The 20,509-nt window shown below is 42.0% G+C and overlaps 1 protein-coding gene and 1 long non-coding RNA gene across 2 annotated transcripts in view; one reads left to right on the forward strand and one right to left on the reverse strand.

The window, feature by feature from the left end:
- Positions 1-20,509, forward strand: part of LOC120765343 (neuronal acetylcholine receptor subunit alpha-7-like) — a 60,237-nt gene that overhangs the window by 37,080 nt on the left and 2,648 nt on the right. The window contains exons 7-9 of the mRNA XM_040090080.2: positions 455-649; positions 1,919-2,005; positions 16,523-16,632. Coding sequence (XP_039946014.1) covers positions 455-649; positions 1,919-2,005; positions 16,523-16,632 — 392 coding nt within the window. The remainder of the gene's footprint in view (positions 1-454; positions 650-1,918; positions 2,006-16,522; positions 16,633-20,509) is intronic.
- Positions 13,360-20,420, reverse strand: LOC120765344 (uncharacterized). The gene is made up of 3 exons (XR_005704411.2): positions 20,280-20,420; positions 16,269-16,655; positions 13,360-14,286 (listed from the first exon to the last, which is right to left on the reverse strand). It is a non-coding gene; the product is annotated as an uncharacterized LOC120765344 (long non-coding RNA).

The following is a 20,509-nucleotide window of genomic DNA, read 5'->3' on the forward strand; positions in this document are numbered from 1 at the left end:
CTTAATTTGGCATTCTTTTTGAAAAGTAAGCCATATTCTGTCTGTTTTTCCTGACCAAAAAAAAAAAAAAAAAAGAGCGAACGTGTATAGAGGATCACAGAAAAGTAAGAAGCAGTGGCACTTGTCACACAGAAAATCTGCTGCATGTGCTAGTGAATATCACATCAACATTATGTGACCATTCACAGAATGTAGGAAGACAGAATGCCCATTTTTCTTGTTGAGGTTGTGATGCCCAGGACTGTTTTGTTCTGGCCAAGATGAGCTTTATTAGCTAAGCTAGGTTCAAGTGACTCAGAAGGCATGAAAGTAAACCCTAGAAAACACAGAAGGTGGACTAAGAACAGCAGAGATAACACACATTGGCTTATAAACCATCACTTCTTGGTCCAGTCCAGGGAGGTAACTGGGAGTCCTGCCCCTCTCCCTACTCTTCTGATCACCCTCTCTGTAGGTGTACCAGGGAAGAGGAATGAGATGTACTATGAATGCTGCAAAGAGCCATACCCAGATGTGACGTACACCATCACCATGCGTCGACGCACCCTCTACTATGGCTTGAACTTACTCATTCCTTGTGTTCTCATATCTGGCTTAGCACTGCTTGTATTTCTTCTGCCAGCTGATTCAGGGGAGAAGATTTCTTTAGGTAAGTGCTAAAATATTCACTTGTTTCATAAGCATCCTATAAAATAGGAAAATAAATACTTCATGGTGCTATGGTTCTCAATGAATAAAGATTTCACTATAAGAGCAATAGAAGTACTTTTTTGCTTGCAGGAACAAGGATAACAGCTTTCTGTATAGCTTTCACACATCCTCTGCTACACATATAACATCTTTTGGACTGGGAGGAGGCTGAACTTGTTGTTGGCACAGGCGGCAGTGATAGTATTCTGTCATGCCTGTTATGTTCTTTAGTACATCTCAATGCATTTCACAGCTCACTGACTCTCTTTTCCAGATAGAACATACTAGGAAGCAAAGAGTGAACGGCTGTGAACAGCAGCAGCTGAGCACCAGATTTTCACCTTCAAAGTTCAGCTCCCAAAACACCTAGCCATGAGTCCCCTAGGAACAAAGGCATGGAAGGGCTAAACGAGATTTACTGCTATGTGTGTTGATAAAAATGGGAAGGGTTCTTCCAAGAGAATATAGGGGAGAGCTGTAAATACACAGATAAGATCTTAAGAGTTAATTGTGCATGATTCTGTCTCAGGACAGAGACTTATAAATCATATGAAGTATCCTCAGTGGGGTTTTTTTGGTTAAAAGATAAAAGGTATCTGAGCAATCTGCCTTATAAGAACTAAAACACACGTTATCAGGGGTACAGTTGCTGTCTATGAAATATAGGATGGGGATAAGGAAAAGAGTTATTTGAGCAGAAGTACAATGTTGACAATAAAAAAGAGCTAATATTCGTGCATTGACCTTTTGATTTCTCAGTATCAGGATGGTTAGGTTTAGCAAAAGCCTTTCCAGATAGAACAAAGAGCTTCTTTTAAAACAGACTGCATGTCTTTGAGGGATGTTATATAATATGCAATAACAAAACCTAGGCTGCTGTCTGTGCAAGTCTTTCCTAACCCTAGTAACCATTTGCACTTGGTGCAATGCTCTGGAAAAGCACTGTAGTTCACTAGTTTTGCAGGCTTCGTTTCACTTAGCAAAAAAGATTTCGCCATTACTTTGAGAGAAGCAAGGATTGGTGTGTATTAGACAAAAATTAAAAAAGAGCAGATAGAGTTGCACAGTTGCACTTTTTGGAAGTTCTAATCTTCATTGACAGACATGAAGTTGTGGGTTTGGCTTAGCTGTGTATCTGGACAAAGCTATATTTAACAGCAAAGACATCAGAGGAGCAGCTGCAGAGTCCATTTTCCTCATTCTTCCTCAATATATTCACTCCCTCCAGGTATCACTGTCCTTCTTTCCCTGACTGTATTCATGCTGCTTGTGGCTGAGATCATGCCTGCAACTTCAGACTCCGTCCCACTAATAGGTAAGTAGATTTTCACTGCTGTTCAAAACCAATTTGAGGACCGACTCTTTTTGTTACTCCAGTTTTGCATTCAGCAATGTCAGGAATGTCAGCTTGGACTTCACCACGTACATACATGAGAAGGACATACATGAGGTTAGAAAAAGGCACTGGAAATATTAGATAAGCAGGTAACTGCAAGGATTGTGAGGACACAGAATCAACACTGCAGAAAATTCATCTTCCTTCTTCTGCATCTCTCTGCCTACCTGTTATTACACACATCCTTCCCACCTTCTCACTTCTCCTTGTTTGGAGAGCTATTCAGGATACAACAGTCAAAATGAAAGTATATTACTGGAGCACTTTTAGTATATACTGAAAACTATGGGACAGATCATCATCTTGGGATTGTGGGCCAGGCATACCTTGTTACAACTTCTGTTTTTATAAGACCACCCCTTTACCTTGGTCTCATGGGGCCTTATTGCAGGGTAGAGAAAATAAACCTCTCTGGTTTTACAAAATAAATTAAAAAACCACAAACACTATATGAAAGACCTGTGAGTACAAATCATGACAAAATCATGACTAGTAGAAATTAAAAATAGTCAACAATATATCTAGGTGCTGATGAAAGATGCACCTCACAATTGTATAATGAAAGCCTCAAAAAAGTTATATAATGATTAGGACCAAAAATGCATTTACTCTGACAGCTTCATTATCTCTCTTCAAAGCTTTAAAACTAGGCCTGACTCTGGGGAAGGAGGATAAGCATGCAAGAGTAAGGACAATGGCACACATAGGCAAGAGTTTCTGGAAGCCTCCGAAAAAACATACCCATCTTAGTGAAAGTCAGCAGGACTCTTGCCTTTGACTCATACAGGAGCTTCCAAAAAATAATAAAACCTGTTTCTGAACATATACCTAGGACACAATGGAGACAGACACAATTCTAAGAGAAACGTGTGTGTAGGGAGGAGACACAAGCTACCTGGGACCACATAACTTTGCTGCGTATAATACATAACAAATCCCATTTAGAGTTTGTACAGGGGTACACTTGCCTCTGGCCAGTCCACAAGCTTTAACCTGAACAGTTTCTACTTCTATCATAGAAGGTAGGGTTTGTACCAAGAAAAACTATGAATAATTATGTATTTTTACAGACTTTGATGCTGCAATAACAGACAATTTCTGCTTATCAGAGAATTCCTAAAGTTGTTGTAAATGATATCTATTATTCTCTCATTCTCTGCAAATATTTTAATTTGTTATTGAAGACAATCATGTTGGTCAGACGTGATTTATTCTTATTAAATGTTGGATGGCTGTTCCCAGTCCCCACCCTCTTTCTCACCTGTCCAGAAATGTTCTCTGAGGACTTGCTGCCTAATTTACTCAGGGATGGAGTCAGAATGACTAAACTCTTGTTCTCTGGATTGCCCTTTTGAGCTTTTAAAAAGTGGATGCAACATCTGTCTTTCTCCCTCTCCTTGGTCTTGAAATGATCCCTTTAGGATTCTCGATGATTCCATGTATTTGGGCAGGTTCAGATTTCACCATCAATCCGCGAGTCCTTCCTTACCTAATGCTGATTGTGTTCCTCATCCTTGAACCATCTGTAAACACAGAGATGTCAGAGACCTTGATGGTGCAAACTGACACAAAGTACATACTGCCTTGACCTTATCACTGTTCACTGTCACTAAATCATCCCCTCCTTTCAGCAGCAAACCTGTGTTTGTCTTGTTCAGCTATTTGCGTGGTGGTTGTGTAGTGATAGAAACTCTTCCTGTTGCTCTTGATTCCCTCACCAGTGTCAATTAATGAGTTTTAACATTTTTGACTATAATGACCAACCATAATGACCGGACAATGTGTCCAGATTTTCATTTTGTAGCCTGTCTCTGCTTCCCACAACACCCTCTCTTCTGCACTGAAGCCTTAACATGAGTTCACAATTTAACCATACTCATCTAATTGTTGTCTTGGTTTGAGGGACAGGTATCTTCTAGGGAGGGGCAGGGCCTCCCTAGGAATGGAGAATTCAAATCCCCTCCCTCCGAATTATTATAATTTAGAAAATTAAAGGGGCTTTCAGGCAGAGATATGGGGATAGGAATAACAGTTCTTTACTAGTAAGTATAACAAGGCAAAAAAAACAACAACTACAGCATTAATAATAAACAGAACCAGGAACCTCGAGAGGCTTTGTTTCACAAAGCCCAGGGCAATCTGATCCCGGGTGCCCCTGTGGGACTTCGAGAGCACCAAGCTGGAACAGTGGAAAATCCTGGGCTGGTGAATGAGATACATCGGAAGCTCTGCCGGTGGTATTTGGAACAGCAGAGATGTCCCAGCAGGGCAGGGCAATGCGGGGCCACAGAGCAGCAAAAAAGCCTCAAAGCAGTGCCAAAGAAGTGGTGGGACAGGGCCAGCCCAGCAGGGAAGGAGGAGGCGAGCCCAGAGTTCCGGAGCACACGAGCAGATGATGGTAGATTTTCTCTGGTCCAGACCCGGTGGTGACAGTGAACTCCTCCCACAGCAAGCAGCAGCATGGCTGTCCTCTGATACTGAGAGCAAGAGAGCAAATCTGCTCCCAGCCCCGTCCTTTACCTGCCCCCAAACCTCGTGGTTTCTTTCTCCCTCGGAGAGAAAACTCCCAGAGGCCAAAAAAGGGTGTAGCCCAGTGCTATACTCTCCTTTGGCCACTTCTTTGTTTTCTTCAAATACCCATACGTACTCAGCAGTTAGTTTCCTAGCAACTTATGGGGAAAAATTCTATAAGTAAAAATAAACAAATAAATCTAGCCTCCAACACTGGTGTGCATACGTATGCCTTGCATTTTGAGGCTCTGTGCTTTAAGCCCTTGCAGTTTTCCTGTGCTGCTTTATCTTTCAGAGCATTACCTGGTGGGATCCCAGTTACTAGTTCCCCCCCAAAATGACAAGTCTGTTCACCTGATGTCCAAGGTCTATACTCGGCTGTTCTTAGTCCTCACACAATTCATGGTCCTGAGCTTCACTATTTCACAGCCACTCCAGCCTAGGTTGCCACTGATTATCATGTTCCCAACAGTTCTTCATTGTTAGTGGAGTCCACTGTGCACCACCCCTGGTTATACATTATATATGTGCTGCCTTTTCAGCAGTCATCAGGATAGATCAAGCCCCTGGTGGCGACGAGGGTTTCTGACACAGAGCTTTTCCCAAGTTATTTTAAGAAGTGCCCTTGTCCACTGTCTTTGCGTGGTCTGTTATGAACTCTCACCACAAAATCACTCCTGTTGGCCTCTTCACTGAAGCTGATCCACTAAGTCTCCAGCAGCTCTTGTCCATCCAGACAAGATGCCCCTCACATCCAAGTGGCTCCTTCACATAACTTCTTCTGAAGAACTTCTGGTACTGAGAAATGTCCCTCAACATCTCAGTTTTCCAGCAACATTATTTTATCATGACTATGTGCAGTGTTTCAGTTGGTCCTGCATATTCCCCAAACTTAGTGCATTTGCCCTCTCTGGAGGTGAGCTCCTCCACCTTGTTTCACCATTCTTGAGGTCTTTCTTGGTCTGACTACCCAACACCATTTTTCCCACGCTTGTCTGCTACTTCTGCATTTATATGTGGGTTGTTATCTCCCTTCCACAGTATTCCCTGCCCCTAACTCCTTGCTCCACTCCAAATTTGCAGGAAGACTGCTTATCCATTTGGCTTCTGCACCCAAATACCCTTTGTTCAGCAAGCGCTCAAAGCTGGGATGTGTACTTTTACATGGTCTTGAGTTCTGAAAACCTTATCCTTACTCTTACAAAGTAACATAACATCTTTTCCTCATAGTGGTCTTACAGGTGATCCCAAATGGGATATTTTAGCTGCTGAACTGAATATGCCAGGTCATGATCACAGTTTTTCAGTGGGAACTCTGGTTCGGTTTAAATCCTCAGAATTAATATGAGGAAAAGGAGTACATTTGGAAAGCTCATTCAAGTTTTGAAGAATCAGCATGATTAGCAGCAGGTTGCAGGAATAAACAAATCTTCTAAACCATGTGGTTTGTGAATGACGATAATTTGATCTTGAAGTAGAAAGATCTTCAGGTGATCTGCTGAAGAGTCACTGTTACTGGTCTTCGTGCATGTGGGTGAAGAGTTACTTTGAAATCATGATTCCATATGCTCTAAAAATCTGCATTATATTCTAGAGCCTGAGTTTTTAAAAACAAACATGCATCCCCATCTCTCTGGATCTGCATGCACCCTCACAGCCTTTGCTACTTATTTTTACAGAATCAGACAGAGTCACAGAATTACAAGGTTGGAAGAGATCTCCAAGATCACTGAGTCCAGCTCAGCCCAGCCCTAACACTTCTAAACAATGGCACCGATTGCCACATCCAGTCTTTATTTAAACACATCCAGGGACGGTGACTCCACCGCTTCCCTGGACAGACCATTCCAGTACTTTATCACTCTTTCCATGGAAAACTTTTTCCTAATATGCAACCTCTATTTCCCTTGATGCAGCCTGAGGCTGTGTCCTTTCATTCTGTTGGCTGCTGCCTGGAGAAAGAGACCAACCCCCAGCTGTCTACAACCACCCTTCAGGGAGTTGTAGAGAGTGACAAAGTCACCTCTGAGTCTCCTTTTCTCCAGGCTAAACAACCCCAGCTCCCTCAGTGGTTGCTCACAGGGTTTGTGCTCCAAGCCCCTCACCAGCCTCGTTGCCTCCTCTGGACGCGCTCAAGCATATCAACGTCCTTCCTAAACTGAGGGGCCCAGAACTGGACACAATACTCAAGGTTTGGCCTGACCAGTGCTGAGTACAGAGGAAGAATGACCTCCCTGCTCCTGCTGGCCACACCATTCCTGATAATGCCTAACATGCTCTACTTTCTTCTTCTGACCTCAGCTTTAACTACTGAACTCTAATAATATAGGAAAATATGACAGCTGCTGTTGGAGTGTCTTTATTGAGGTAGCAAAGGGGAACTGGTCTAATATGACACCAAGAAAATACTAGTTTTGCAATCTGGAACATATTTACAGAGTAATGTGGAAATCATACTTTAGTTCCTCTTAGTTAAGGGGAGCCTCAAAATATATTAATAACAAACAAAGCACTTCTTAGATTAAATAATCAGAAGAATGCAAGTGGGACAATACAGTTGCTTTTCTGTACCTTTGCAAAATGGGTCACCCTTTCCTTGGTATGTACTCTGCATTCTCTCTCTGTTTATAAAGCTGCCTAAAGCAGAGACTCTCTTACTCCACACATCCAACTTCCCCAGACAAGAGATTCCCATTTCTCAATAGCCTACCAACTATCATGTTAATATATCTTAAAAACAGGCAAACTTCTTTTTCTGTAAAGAGCACGTGATAACATTTGGCCTAGGAATCAGTAGCAGGCTGCTCAGCACCTTTGAGCAGCAGTACCCTGCTGCCTCAGCAGCAGGGTTATGGATAGAGCTTTCCTTTCCTCAGTGAGCAATCCACTTCCTGTGTCAAGAAATGTTGCAGTTGGACAGGCTGGCCCATTCTCTAATTCAGCTTTCTTGTGGTTTGCATTCACAACTGTAGCTGGTTGCTCCTTGCCCAGCAGCATGTCAGCTTCCATCCTTCTCTAGCACACCCTCCCTTTAGAGGAAAATATTTATTTTCCAAGTCCAGTTTTCAATAGCACACAACTATGCAAAGAAAGGCACCACAATACTTCAAAAGTTGAATCCTGCCCTTCCACAGAGATGCCAGTGAAAGGAGAAGGCTGAACCAGGGAACAATGCCTCTGTTTCTGTTTAAAACATTAATCACCCATAGCACAGCAATGAGCTCGACCATTTAAATCAAAAGAGTTGAAGTCCCATGACATCTATAAACACAACAACTTGGCTAGAATCCAGCACAAGTCAACATTATGAACAAGGATTCTTTCTCTACAGGGTACTGGAAGTCCCTCCTGGTACTTAAAACCTCTAGAGTGTAGCTTCTAAAAGACTTTCAGACCATGGCTATACAGCACAACTGTGTCCTAACTTACCCTTCATACTGTAGCTTAATCACACCTTGCAGGAAGTGTGTCTTGCTGCAGTTGTGTTTTTTCTTTTTATTTTTCTCTTTAAAGTTACTTTTACCAGGAGTCCAAGTAAATAGGGAACTGGAGTTCATTACTTGCAGAGAGGATGTACAGAGATGCAGAGAACTCCAGATGTGCTACACAACTAAATTACTGGTCTGACTGAACTAATCACTGGATAAAATCATAAAGCCTGTGTGATACCGCTCAGGTATAAGACAATTGTTTTTCTCTCTTTCAAAAAATCTATGTAATTTAACAGATTTGTTTTGCACTATAAATGCAAGTAATTTCACGTACCTTCCAGTCCCTATTATTGCACTCATCCAGTGCATTGCATAGGAAGATGTAACGATGTCCCACTGTGTTGATTTCCTGGTTCAGCAACTAAATAAAAATCGAACAAATACTGTTATTAACAGGTACTGTTATTTTAATTAGAGTCTTTGTACAAGCTTGGGCTCTGTCTTTTGAAATTAAAGGGCTAGGTAATTAATCTGAAAACTACATTTGAGATATTTTGTTCTACACTGTAAGAACTATTCTATTTTTTTATAGACATTGTGATCCATGTCAGGTGAATGGTTGAACCCAGTTATAGTAGAGGTATTTTCAAACCTAAATTCTACTATTCTAGGTAAATAAGAGTGGACGCCATTTCTCAGGAAAAAAATGAGTTCCTTCCTTAGGCAATAGACATATGCCTGAATTCCTTTAAAGCCTTCATATCCCTGATCTGTTTCATTAAACTGTGTTTTCTATCCAAAAGCAACCTTATAATTAAGACTAGGAAATCATGCATTAAGAAGTCACTAAGGAACAAATTTCTTGAAGCCAATACATATTCCTTACTACAACTCTTACCTTTCATTAATAACCTTCGGCTGGAGCCTCCTTAAGATTACACAGTTGGCGGTCATGTGGTCCCACATCCAGTGGTACCAAATAAAACAGTGCCCAGATTCAAATTTATGATGCACTGCTCTAGGAAAATCCTCAATAATGTATCAGGATAAGTTGCTAGTTTGGGCTCATAGACTTAAAAACTTCATCTCCTAATGTAATGTTTTGTTCCTACCAAAATCAGCCAGTGTTTCAGAAAGACAGATCAATCCACAGCCCACACTAAGTCAGACATGGCCAAAAGCCATTGCTCTGGAAAATCAAGGCCAAGCCAGTGAGGAGCCTAACCAGCACATCACCCTGACTCTTGTTTTCCCCTGCCTGCAATATCACCTCCAGAGGGACAAAACTTTTGGGGCCACATGGCACTGTCTGCACTTCTACCCACCTGCTGCAACCCTATCTGCTTTCTGCACCAGCTGCTTTGTTTTTAAGAAAACACCAGTCCCCAGCCCTAGTAAGCCACAGGTTTACCTCTTGTTCCATTCTGCAGTGAGACACAGGCTGTGCAGAACTTACGTCACTCACCTTACTTTCACCTCTGTTTTCCTGTGCTGCAGTCCCACCACTGTGAGGACAGGGTGACACTGTGCAGAGACAGACCCTACAACGTCTGCTTTGAAAACTTCGCACTGCTTTTTGCACTTGTATTGACCTGAAGCTCTGCAAGCTTTGAGTTCAAGCCCCAGGTAGCACAGAAAGTACAGTCACACAGAACAGCCAGCAGCCCCCATGGCCAGACTCTTTCAGCTTTAGACTAAAGCTGAAATAAGCTCTGACTTAGCAGCTCTCTGTCCACCCTAGCCCATGCTCTGAGGAAGTATCACTTTCAGAGTACGTTGTCAAACCAGACAAAGCATGCTTCCACCCAAAAACCAGATCTCGAAAGATGTTCAGATGTCTCAGGCCATTCAGATGATTTGTTTCTTCTGTAAATGTATTTTATACCTTGTGATTCGAGGCTTCCCCTGCACAGGAGAAGTGGTTAATAATTTCTGAATGTTTTCCATGCCAAAATAATTCCAAAGCGCTGCAAATAATTTTTTTCTACCGTCTCTCTCCAAAATAAGACCACTGATTTTGGATCAAGAGTCCATATTTTGCTTTAAAAAGAGTCTATAGCAAAAAGTGGAGAACACCAGGAAGCTGGTATGTAGACAGTGTTTGAAAGGGGGAACATGAGGTTCATAAATATGAGGAACTGGCACTTCATATGATTAACATCCCTATGATGCCTGACATTTTGGCTGGATGTAACAAATAAAGCACAACAAAAAATAAAGTTATGTCCATCTCCAGTTAACAAAACTGCATTTCTCTGTCTTATTTTGCTAAGGTCCTCTGCCTTCTTAAAAAGCACAAGTTACTTGCTGCTTAGGGATCCATTATGATGATATTTTCCAGCTGTGTCCCACTCTTGCTGTTCCTTACCCTGCCTATGCCATTTCAGTAAGCATGAACACTTTGCACTGTAGTTCAGTACTTCTGCAGCAGATGCTTGGGGTGATTTCTTGCATTTAGTCATACAGCAAATGAGACTGGAAATTACTAGGACAGGGAAGCACTGTGGTGCTTTGTTGCTGTCAGGAGCTACAGATTAAGTTATGAACATAAGGCATTAGTTGTTCTGACTAGAGAGAAAATTAGATTAATCCCTATTACATTTTTTGTCGTCTTCCAGTATGTTCTCACCTGATGCCATTTTACTTTACTCTGCCGCTTTTTGAGTTTTTGGAGTGCTTTTTCTCCCTATCCTTTCATGGTCCTGCGTGGTACCTTGTCAGAATCAGGACCCTGCTCCCGCTCTTTCATGAAACAGAAATTCTCATTCACAGCAGCTCTTACAGTTTCATACCCCATGATCAGTGATGCTTTTCCCAGAGCTAAGAGTCTTGGATGTCTTTTCTTTACAGAAAAATACAATTAAACAAAATAAAAGGACAGATTTGCTTTTCAAACTCCCACTTCTATTCTTCAAAAGCGTATGGAAGGAGAAGGGTTTCAAAACAGTAATACCATAATCTCATGTCCGCCTTTGTATTTCTTTGCTGTCTGTGTACAACAGTAAGTCATAAGGAGAATTACCCCTCTGTCTTTTGATTTTCTTAGCCTCTGAGTAACTTTACCATTTACCTTTGTATACTGTCACAACATCTGCACAGCACCAGGCCTGGTCACTACCAGGAGAAAAGAATAAGGAGGGTTGGAAGCCCCTCTGCTGGCATCTGAGGTTTTAATCAACCTCCACAGCCTTTAGTTCTCTTATCTAAATCATTTCCAGAAGGAGGAGCAGAGAATATCTCATTCTGAGCCCACAAGAAGCACAAAGTATTCAGCCCTGAACGACTAAAATTACTGGAGTTAGAGTGGCTCTAACCCAGTTATTCATTACACAAGCAAAACCTGATGTTTTCTGAAAAGATAGTATAGAAACAGGATCACCAGTGAAAGGCATCCCACATCTAACTTGGTCAGTGTGAATACCTGAGCACAACACTTTGCTCCCTTCCCTAGTATTTCACAGGAACAAGACTGTAACTGGTGACAATGCAGATGCTCTGTCTTTCTTGTGATTGACTATGTTAACAAATCTAGGTCATATGACTACTGGCATGATATGATATGATAATATGCTATGATAAATGATATGATAATATGAAGTGATATGATATGATGATATGATATGATATGATATGATATGATATGATATGATATGATATGATATGATATGATGATATGACTGTTCAGTGACAAAATCAAGGCAAAACATCTATCTTAGGGATTCTGTTTTGTTTACCCCATCCCTAATCCGTCCTTAAAGTTAATCCTGTTACACTTCAGATGTAAATCTTTCAAAATGTCTCTAAAATAATCCTAAAATGCTTCTCTAACATCACATAGTGACACAAAACGTCCAAAAATGGTACTGAATGCTCTTCAAATTATGAATTGCAGATCACTGCTATCCTTTTGATACAGGTGACATTAGAGAACTGCAAAGAACTAATAGCTATTCTCACTGGCTTTTTAGAAGACCTTCTGAGTATCCGTGGTTTTATTAGATCCATGTTTGTTATGATAACAGCACCTGATCATCTTCTGACTGTCCTGGGACAGATGACAACATCTCCTAGATGTTAAAACTGCTGTCCAGACACTATGTTACATAACGCCTCTGGCAAAGAAATGGAAGAAAATCAATTGTACAAGAGCAAATATTTTGCACTTCTTGAAGTTCAATCAAGCATCCGAACCAGCTGTCTAGTTCATTCACCTCTGCTGAAGAAAGCATCATGCAGGTTTCAAAATGTATGAAGAGATTTAGAAGTGACTGATACAGACCTCAGTATCCTCAGTTTCCCTGAGGAATGTTGTTGTGTCAGTCAGGGATATTGAAGGACTCCCAACACAGGTCTTTTGGTGCATTTTTCTGGCCTGTGGCAGCTACCCAGGGCAGAATGCAAATGACCTACTTCCTCTCCAGAATGTCTCAGTCCCTTCTGAGCTCTGTCTCAGAGGAGGTGAATTTTCAGCAACCAGACCCCTGGTCTTTCACGTGTGCCCTGATCTGGGATTGCTGTTCCTGACATTTCTCACTGTGAAGGGAATTGTTAAAGATTTCAAGCTGATCTAGTCACTAGGAGTTACAAGTAGGACACAGATGGATGTTTAGTGGGAGTTAAGAATTTTCCTCCTGCAGTTTAAGTAAAAGGGGCTGAGCTTCTTTGTAAAATCAGTTTTCCCTTTACCTCTGCCAACAGTCACATGGGTGTAGGACTGTGGGAGCAACAGCTTCAAAGCACTAAATGACTAAATAGGATTTACAATTTTCCTAAAATACTGCCAGAAAGGGTCTGGTGGCTAGGCCAGGGCTGCTGCTTGGGAGACCAAAGCTCATTACTTGTCTCCCCTCACAGGAGAGCATCCTATTTCTGTGCTCAGCAACATCAGTGGAGACCCAAAAATAGAGCTTGCTAATTCAGGCACCCTAGTGTAGGGCTAGGGTAGAATGAGCGAAGATTGAAGTTCTGTGGCTCCAAGGAAGTATTATCCATGAGCATTGTAGCTTGATCCTTTCAGCAGCAAGGCTTCTCAACTCACAAGTTTGCTGGAAAAGGCTGAGTCATAGTCATAACCAGAGAGGATGCTGGAGGTGATATCATGTTCCACTGTGGGAAAACTGCGAGGAGTTCTTTCAATCAGGGATGGCTGGGAACAAAATTAAGCCAAATGAGGCAAACATTGTATCTGAGAACCATTTATTGGTTACAAAAATACAAAATAAAAAGGAGTTACCCCACTAAAGAGGACTAGAGAAGATAGAACAAGAGGAAGAAAAATGGGAGTAAGGGGGGAGAGAGAGAGAGAGAAAGAGAGAAAGGAGACAGAGGGAAAAGAGGGCTTTACAACCAGAGGTAAGGGGGTGCCATTGATGCCCTAAGGTGGGGCTGTGCATGGGGAATGGCTCCTGTGGCCACAGGTGGCCAGACACAAGGTAAGGGGGATCAGGCGGGAGGTCCAGGAACCTGGACAGGGTCGTGGTGAGGATCAGGGTAGTGGGCAGGCTTGGAGGCGGACAGGGTTGGGCGCAGGTGGTTCAGGCAGGAATGCAGAGACAAAGCAGGCAGGGTGCTGGTCAGGGACACAGGGAGGCAGGACAGACAAAAGGGCAAGCAGGAGCCAGCGGGGGCAGGAGAGCTAAAAGGCAGGCTGGGGCCAGGGCAAAAGCCTGAGACTCAAGAAGCCACCAAAAAGACAAAAGGCAAGGGACAGAATAGCCCTGAAGAGCCCACCAGAGCTTCCAGTGCAGCTATTTTTTATGTCCCCAAGTCCACCTGCTGACAGGAAATCATTGTCCCTATCCAATGTCCCAGCACAGTACATTGCTGGAGACCTTTTGCCATCTGACTGGAAAGTGTCTCTGGGGTACAGTGTCTTTGGTGTTCCCCTGCTGCCTGCCTGTCCCATGTCAGACATGAACTGGTGGTCAAGCAAAGTCTCCCCAGAGACAAGGCTTTCCTCCATCTTCTCCTGGCTGCCTCCTGGACATGGCATACATGGGAGCCCCACACCCACATCCTTCTGACAAACAATGTTGAGGCATAACAAAACTGAATTGGCGCCACACAGGTGAACAGGGATAGCAGCCCTTTTATTTGTCACCAAGTAATGGGTTTGACCTTGCTGGTGTGAGGGCAAAAGACTGTCAGGAACAGAAATGAACAGACTAGAAGATTAGGCCATGCTTTTAAGGAGGGGCATGGAGGATAGAACAGGAGCTTTCCTCATCACTTCTTCTGCTGCAGTAAGACTATGTTTTTCTGTTGGCAGAAAAGAGAAGATGTAGAATTAAACTGTGGAAGAAAAGTTCAGAAAATGCTAAGTAAGGATATAATTTCAGAGCCAGGAATGTTTTCCCTTGTGGACATACACACTGAGTTCTAAGGCCTTTCCTTCCCATACAGGGAAATGATCACTGAGTCTAGACCCAGGATCTTGGCCATCCCTGCCTGGGTCTATGTTGTAAGGATAACCAGGTTTTCAATCAAGGAGATGCATGGGCATGTGGTCTAGCAATTCCTTTGTGATCAATGGCTATTAGTTCTACCTTCTCCCGTCACACAAAAGGAGGCAACAACTTCCATCATATCTCCAGCTAGAGATGTGAAAGACCGGCAGCTATGCCAGTTGTTGCTCCACTTTCACTGTTGTCTCTTCAGGACTGGCAAAATACAGCCTTGGAGCAGTCCTGGGCATTTCCAGGACTTTGTGACTTTTTCTCTGAATACAGCACCCACCCCTACCTGGTGGGTATAGATCTACCTGCCAGATTTCACAGATATCTTGTAAACATTTGACTGTCTCATACTAACACATAGAGCTCAAGTACCATGCACTATGTCCTCCATATTTACTTTCCAACTGAAGGCTGAAGTGTACCTTGAACAGGAGCACCCCACTCATCCCCTCAAAATGCAGATGACACATCTCCAGCCTCTTCCTTGCCCATCACCAGACAAAACTATAAATTATCTTCGTTTATGGGTCCCTGGCTCCCCTCTGGTTCCCAGTCTGTTCTGGAGAAAACTGTTTTCTATTTACTAGCAAGTTTACACAGCAGTTTCCTGACATCTCTTCCTGGGTTTACAGCATAAAAAAACCTGGGAACATCAATTCCTTTGCTAATCATTGGCTAGCATCTTGAGTCAGGTATTATCAGGTTGTTTTGAAGTTTAACCAGGTGACTAATTTTCCAAAGATTTTTGAAAAATCTTAGCTAAAGCAATTTTAAGTAGAACATTTCAGGCCTTTAAGGTCTGGTAGCATCAATATATATAGCGTTTAAGGAAGTTACTTAGTGACTCATGACCATAATTAAACCAAAAATGTCAACACTGCTGTGTTTCTGTTACATGGGGCGTGTAACAGCTTCCCTGAAACACAGTTTTGTTCTGCTTCTCTCCGCTTGTTGACTCTTCTCTCTATTAATAAGTTCAATAGAGACCTTTAAATTCACCCTTGGGACTATTCTTCTAATACATAATTCATTTTGTCATGAAAAGCCATACCTCTTGAAGAAATTACAGCCTTGTTTTCAGGAAGGCCTTAGAAACTCCTTATTGTTAGACAAGATTTTTGCTCCTGAAGCAGTGAGATTTGGTATTAAGAAATACCGGCAGAACAGAACTTGCTTTGGACCTTTGATTGAACTTTTTACTTTTCCTTCAAGCTGCTAGAGGGAGAGCTGGGGGTTACAAGTGGCTGCAGTCTGGGGAAGTGTGATGTGCTCTCCCACATTACAACATTATGTCAGCCAACAGTAATGTTCCCTGGTATTTTGCCACTGAAACCTTCAAATGTCATTATCCCTGTGGGTAATTCTGCTTTACAGTCCAGTGCATCAACCTCACTCCTGGCATGAGGGAGTTATACTGCCGCTTAGGAGATAGGTCTTCTAGCCTCAGTTCTGGCTTTCAAGATCTTGGTTTCTTTACTGCACAGCAGATTTAAATTTAGCATTCAAGGAGGCTGTAATGTACTTTCATATGAACTAAAAGAAGTGGTCTTGGGGGCTAAGGAGAGTAATGAGAAATATGCCTAACCACCTGGGAGCAGAAGTGGGGCAAAGGTGAGGAACTGGTGATACTTTTTGAAGAGATTCAGAGGCACTATGAGGACAGCACCTCCCCCCAGCACTTCTGCTGGTACTACAGAAGGCCTAGGACTTGGAGTGTTGGTGTTCAGTGGGTGTTGTCAGCTCAACTTCTCACTGTCCTGGCAGCAGGCATGAAGATATTCTTACCGTGAGGCCCTACACTCTTCTTCAGAGACAAAAAACCAAACAGTTTTCACCTTTCATGTGTTCTAGGCCTTCCTTCACAGGAGAGGAGGAAGCTGAGCAGATGTATGCCTCAAATGCTTCAGTGCAGCAGACCAGAGAAGGTGTTCAGATGTGATGCAGTGCTTCTCAAATGTAGATCTCAAGGCATGGACAAGGAATATTATGTGTTCTTCATATGTCCTCCACCCTTAACCAAATCCTCCTTTTGCTTGCAGCTCAGTATTTTGCTAGCATTATGGTCATCGTTGGTCTGTCTGTGGTGGTAACAGTGCTGGTTCTGCAGTTTCACCATCATGACCCCCAAGCAGGAAAGATGCCCAAATGGGTAAGTAGTTTTGGTGATAAATACTGAAAGAAAAGAAAATTGTCTAAAAGCTACAGAATACTTGTTATAGGTGAGAGACAGAAATGGTTCTCCATTAATCTGAAGAGTCAGTTATGAACAGCATAGTTGACACTTACATTTGCAATTGAAAGGAAAGAACAAACATACTAATAATAAATATGCTTTTCCACTAAAAACAGTTTCTCTTACTCTCCATTAAAAATAGTTCCTCCTATTTGGCCTTTCTTTTCAACTTTATGATGGAGTGGTTGAGTCATGACAAAGTTATCTCATTCAACACACACTTTGCAAGTGCAAACCTTTAATTTCTTATCCAGCAGACACTAGTACTGGCAGAATGTGCTGAACAAACACAAGTCTCCACAGGGCAGTTTTTCTGCTGCCATTTGATCTATTCCAAGTGCATTAGCATGTGCACCCTCTTTTCTCTACAGCAGCAGACTTTGTCAGCCCAGTGAAGTCTGGCACCAATGCCACCTGGCTTTCAAATTGAATGTTTCTTCTAGATTCTCAAGTTGAAAGAAAACTATGTTTTCTCCCCTCTCTCCTTTTCCTCACAGATTTTAGAATAGGCAAAGTATGCTTGTGTTTACAGAATGAAAAATAACAAAAGCAGAAGCAGATACAGATAGTCACAGTCAAATATCTACCACCCTGTTTATAAGAGTCCAGTTGTACAACATCCTCTGATATCTTGTTCACCACATTTTTCAGGCTGCACAATTATTCTGACATGCTGGATAATTGAGTATCACATGGTTACCAATGTCAGCCCAAGTTCAGAGCTGCTTTCTAATTCCTGTCTTAAAATAAACTGCCACTTCAGTGCATTTCTTTTTAAAGTCAAATAACAATTAAGCCTACTTACAATTATTTCCCAAAGTGCTGTATGATTTAAAAACCTCTTACTTTCAAGGCAGCAGAGAATCTGAGTTCTGGATGAACCTGTCTGTAGGCAAGGTTTTGTCCATTTGTGTGAGGGCACAAATCTGGGATATATGCTTCAGATGTCTACATGGACAGAGTCTGCAGCAGTGTAACAGAACCTATTTGATTGCTTTTTAAGGAGCCCAGACACAATGGTTCATGTTAGACTGGCTCACAGGCCCTGCAAGTCAGCTCTTGCTCTCTACCAGACTCTTGTTTTCTTGGCTGGAAACACAATGTGCAGCAAATTCTTATTCAGGAAGAACCTTGTTCAGTGGCTGGACAACTGAACTGGCATACATTACAAAACATGCCATCAAGAAGCCAAAACTGTGGAAAGCATTACTGGGAAGTGCAGATGATAGACTGTAAAAGCTGTAGACCAGACAAGCTGACAGGGCTGAGGAATCTCAAGAGTAAAAGAGTGAATGCCAAGTGTGTAGAGAAGAGGCTGACCTCACAAAAAGTAGGCACTTTTACTCTACAAGACATGGCCAAGGCTCAGTGATTAGAATTCAAGTCTGTCTCTATTCTTTTTGTTGTTGTTTTGGTTTGGCGCGTCTTTTTTTTTTTTTTTTTTTTTTTTTTTCAATTCCATCCATCCACCTATGTTAGGTGTTCCCTACAGAAACACCTTGAGTGACTTTTACTCAGTAAAAAAATCAAACCAAACCAAAACAAAACAAAAAACAACCCTGAAGTGAAGAAGTAACTTAAGAAAGAAGAAAAATTTTGCATTACATTTTTCTTCGTTTCCAGTACCAGTTGCTGACCTTATCACTTACTTCCCACAGTCCTCTTTCTGTCAGAGACAAGCAGCAGTTTGTTGCAAACTCTAGCCTTGATTAATTGGATATTGTTACAGAATTGTTATCACCTCCTGCTTAAATGGATTTGTCTGCTGGAGTCAGTTGCAGGGGGAGGCATTGGATAATTGGCCATGTGTGGGAGCTTCTGCAGACCCAGAAGATTTTAATGGATACGTTTCTTAAGCACACCTGCTTTCTAAACCATTTACAGTTGAGCCGTTTATATTCCCCGCCTCTCTCTCAAGGGGTCTGTGCTTGCACCTTGTAACAGAAGAGGGAGGAGAGTGCCTGTTAGTGTTTATCGTCTCTGGAGGTGTTTACTTCCCTTATTCCACTGCTCAGAATTGAGCCTTCCTTTCTATTAATCTTTGATGGCTTACAAAGCCTTTTTCAAGAGAGGAACTTAAATCTGAGGGGTTCAGTCAGGGCATTTGTTGGCTACTCGGTTGAGAAATGAGAGTTGCTTGCTGATTGACACTTTTGATAATGTCTGCTGAGCTAGCATAGAAAAGAAAGTAAAGAAGGTCCAGCTGAAGAGCTGTTTGGAGTGGATAACTTCAGGTATGGACTACAGCTCAACTGATCTTTCTCTACTGACAGCAAGACTGTTGCATGGGAGAGAGATATGGAGAGACCAAGCACTGAGGGAAGAAGGGGTTTTTTGGGAAAAGGCAAGAGAACTCTGGCTCATTCTTGTGCCTCAAGCAGGTTTGTTATGTTTCAGGCTTCTTTTTTGATATGCTTCAAACCTGGACATGCAGAGTTCTGCTCAGGTGAAAATGTCCATTACCAAGAGAGCTTTAATTGGAGACTCTCTGCTCTGGACTAGGCCAGGCAGGTGGCTGTGATGGAAGCTAGTAGTACAGCTGCATTTTAGCTAGGAGAGGCTCAGAGAAGGGTGTTGACCTCTGAAGACAGCTGTACCTGTATACTTCCTTCACAGAAATCCATATATGACAATGCAGATGAGAGTATAGATTCATATTATCATACTCAGCTGTCTTCCAAAAACCTGTATGCTGCAGTTGTCTCTTGAATTAATTGGTGTGATAAGGACAGATTGACGCCTGAGTGTCTGTGTTTTCAAGGAAGTAGGGCATTTGAAATCCAAGCTAATGAAAAGCTGTGCTACTGTCTTGTGTGTATTTATTTTTCTATGGGAAATGGGTTTGACTGTAGTTATAAATACAATTTTCCTAAGGAATAAAAACTCTGTCTTGAAAGAAAAAGCAGCATTCCCATATAAAAGTGCTTTTTCACCTCTCATCACCTTTCAGAGGCAGGCATATTAACGTTTTCTAATTAGAATGTTTGTCTGACTTAGTGTTTTGGAATTTCAGAGATCTAAAGAGTTAACTTCTCCTGTTTGCAACCCACACTGTTGACACATTGCTAGCAATTAAGACTTTTATTTTGTTCCATGTTGTCCCATTTTGTGTCCATGAGCCGTCTGAGCAAATTATAATTAAGTAAGTTCAATTAAAGGCAGAATCCATTTTTTTTTTAGGCTGCAACACTATAGGCTATTATTTGTTTGTGGTGACTATGGAGAAAACACTGAAATATTTAAAGCAAAATAATATGAATGATGGAAAACAGTGTTTCAGGACTGTCATAGTTTAAACCCAGCCAGCACCTAAGTACCAGACAGTCATTTGCTCACATCTCAGCTCCCTTCCCTCATGAGGATCACAGAATAAGTAAAAACCTCCAACACTTTGTGGATTGAGAAAAGAACAGTTTAATAACTGAAACAGAATACAACAACATAATAATAATACTAATTATAGTAATGAATAACAATAAAAAATAATAATGACAGCAGGAATGAGAGAGAGGGAGAGTAATAAAATGCAAGAGAAGAAAGTGGAGCACAGTACAGTGGCTCACCACATGCTGACTGATGCACAGCCTGGTTTTGAGCAGCAAATGACAGCCTCCAACCAACTCTCCATACTTTATATCCTTTTGGAATATCCCTCTGGCTAGTTCAGGTCAGCTGTCCTGGCTATGCTTCCTCATGGCATCGTGTGCACCTGCTTACTGGCAGAGCACAGGAAACTGAAGTCCTTGATTCAGGGTCAGCGCTACTTTCCAACAACCAAAATATCAGTGTTTTA

This window comes from Hirundo rustica, chromosome Z (assembly GCF_015227805.2).
Source record: "Hirundo rustica isolate bHirRus1 chromosome Z, bHirRus1.pri.v3, whole genome shotgun sequence".
Taxonomy (NCBI): Eukaryota; Metazoa; Chordata; class Aves; order Passeriformes; family Hirundinidae; genus Hirundo; species Hirundo rustica.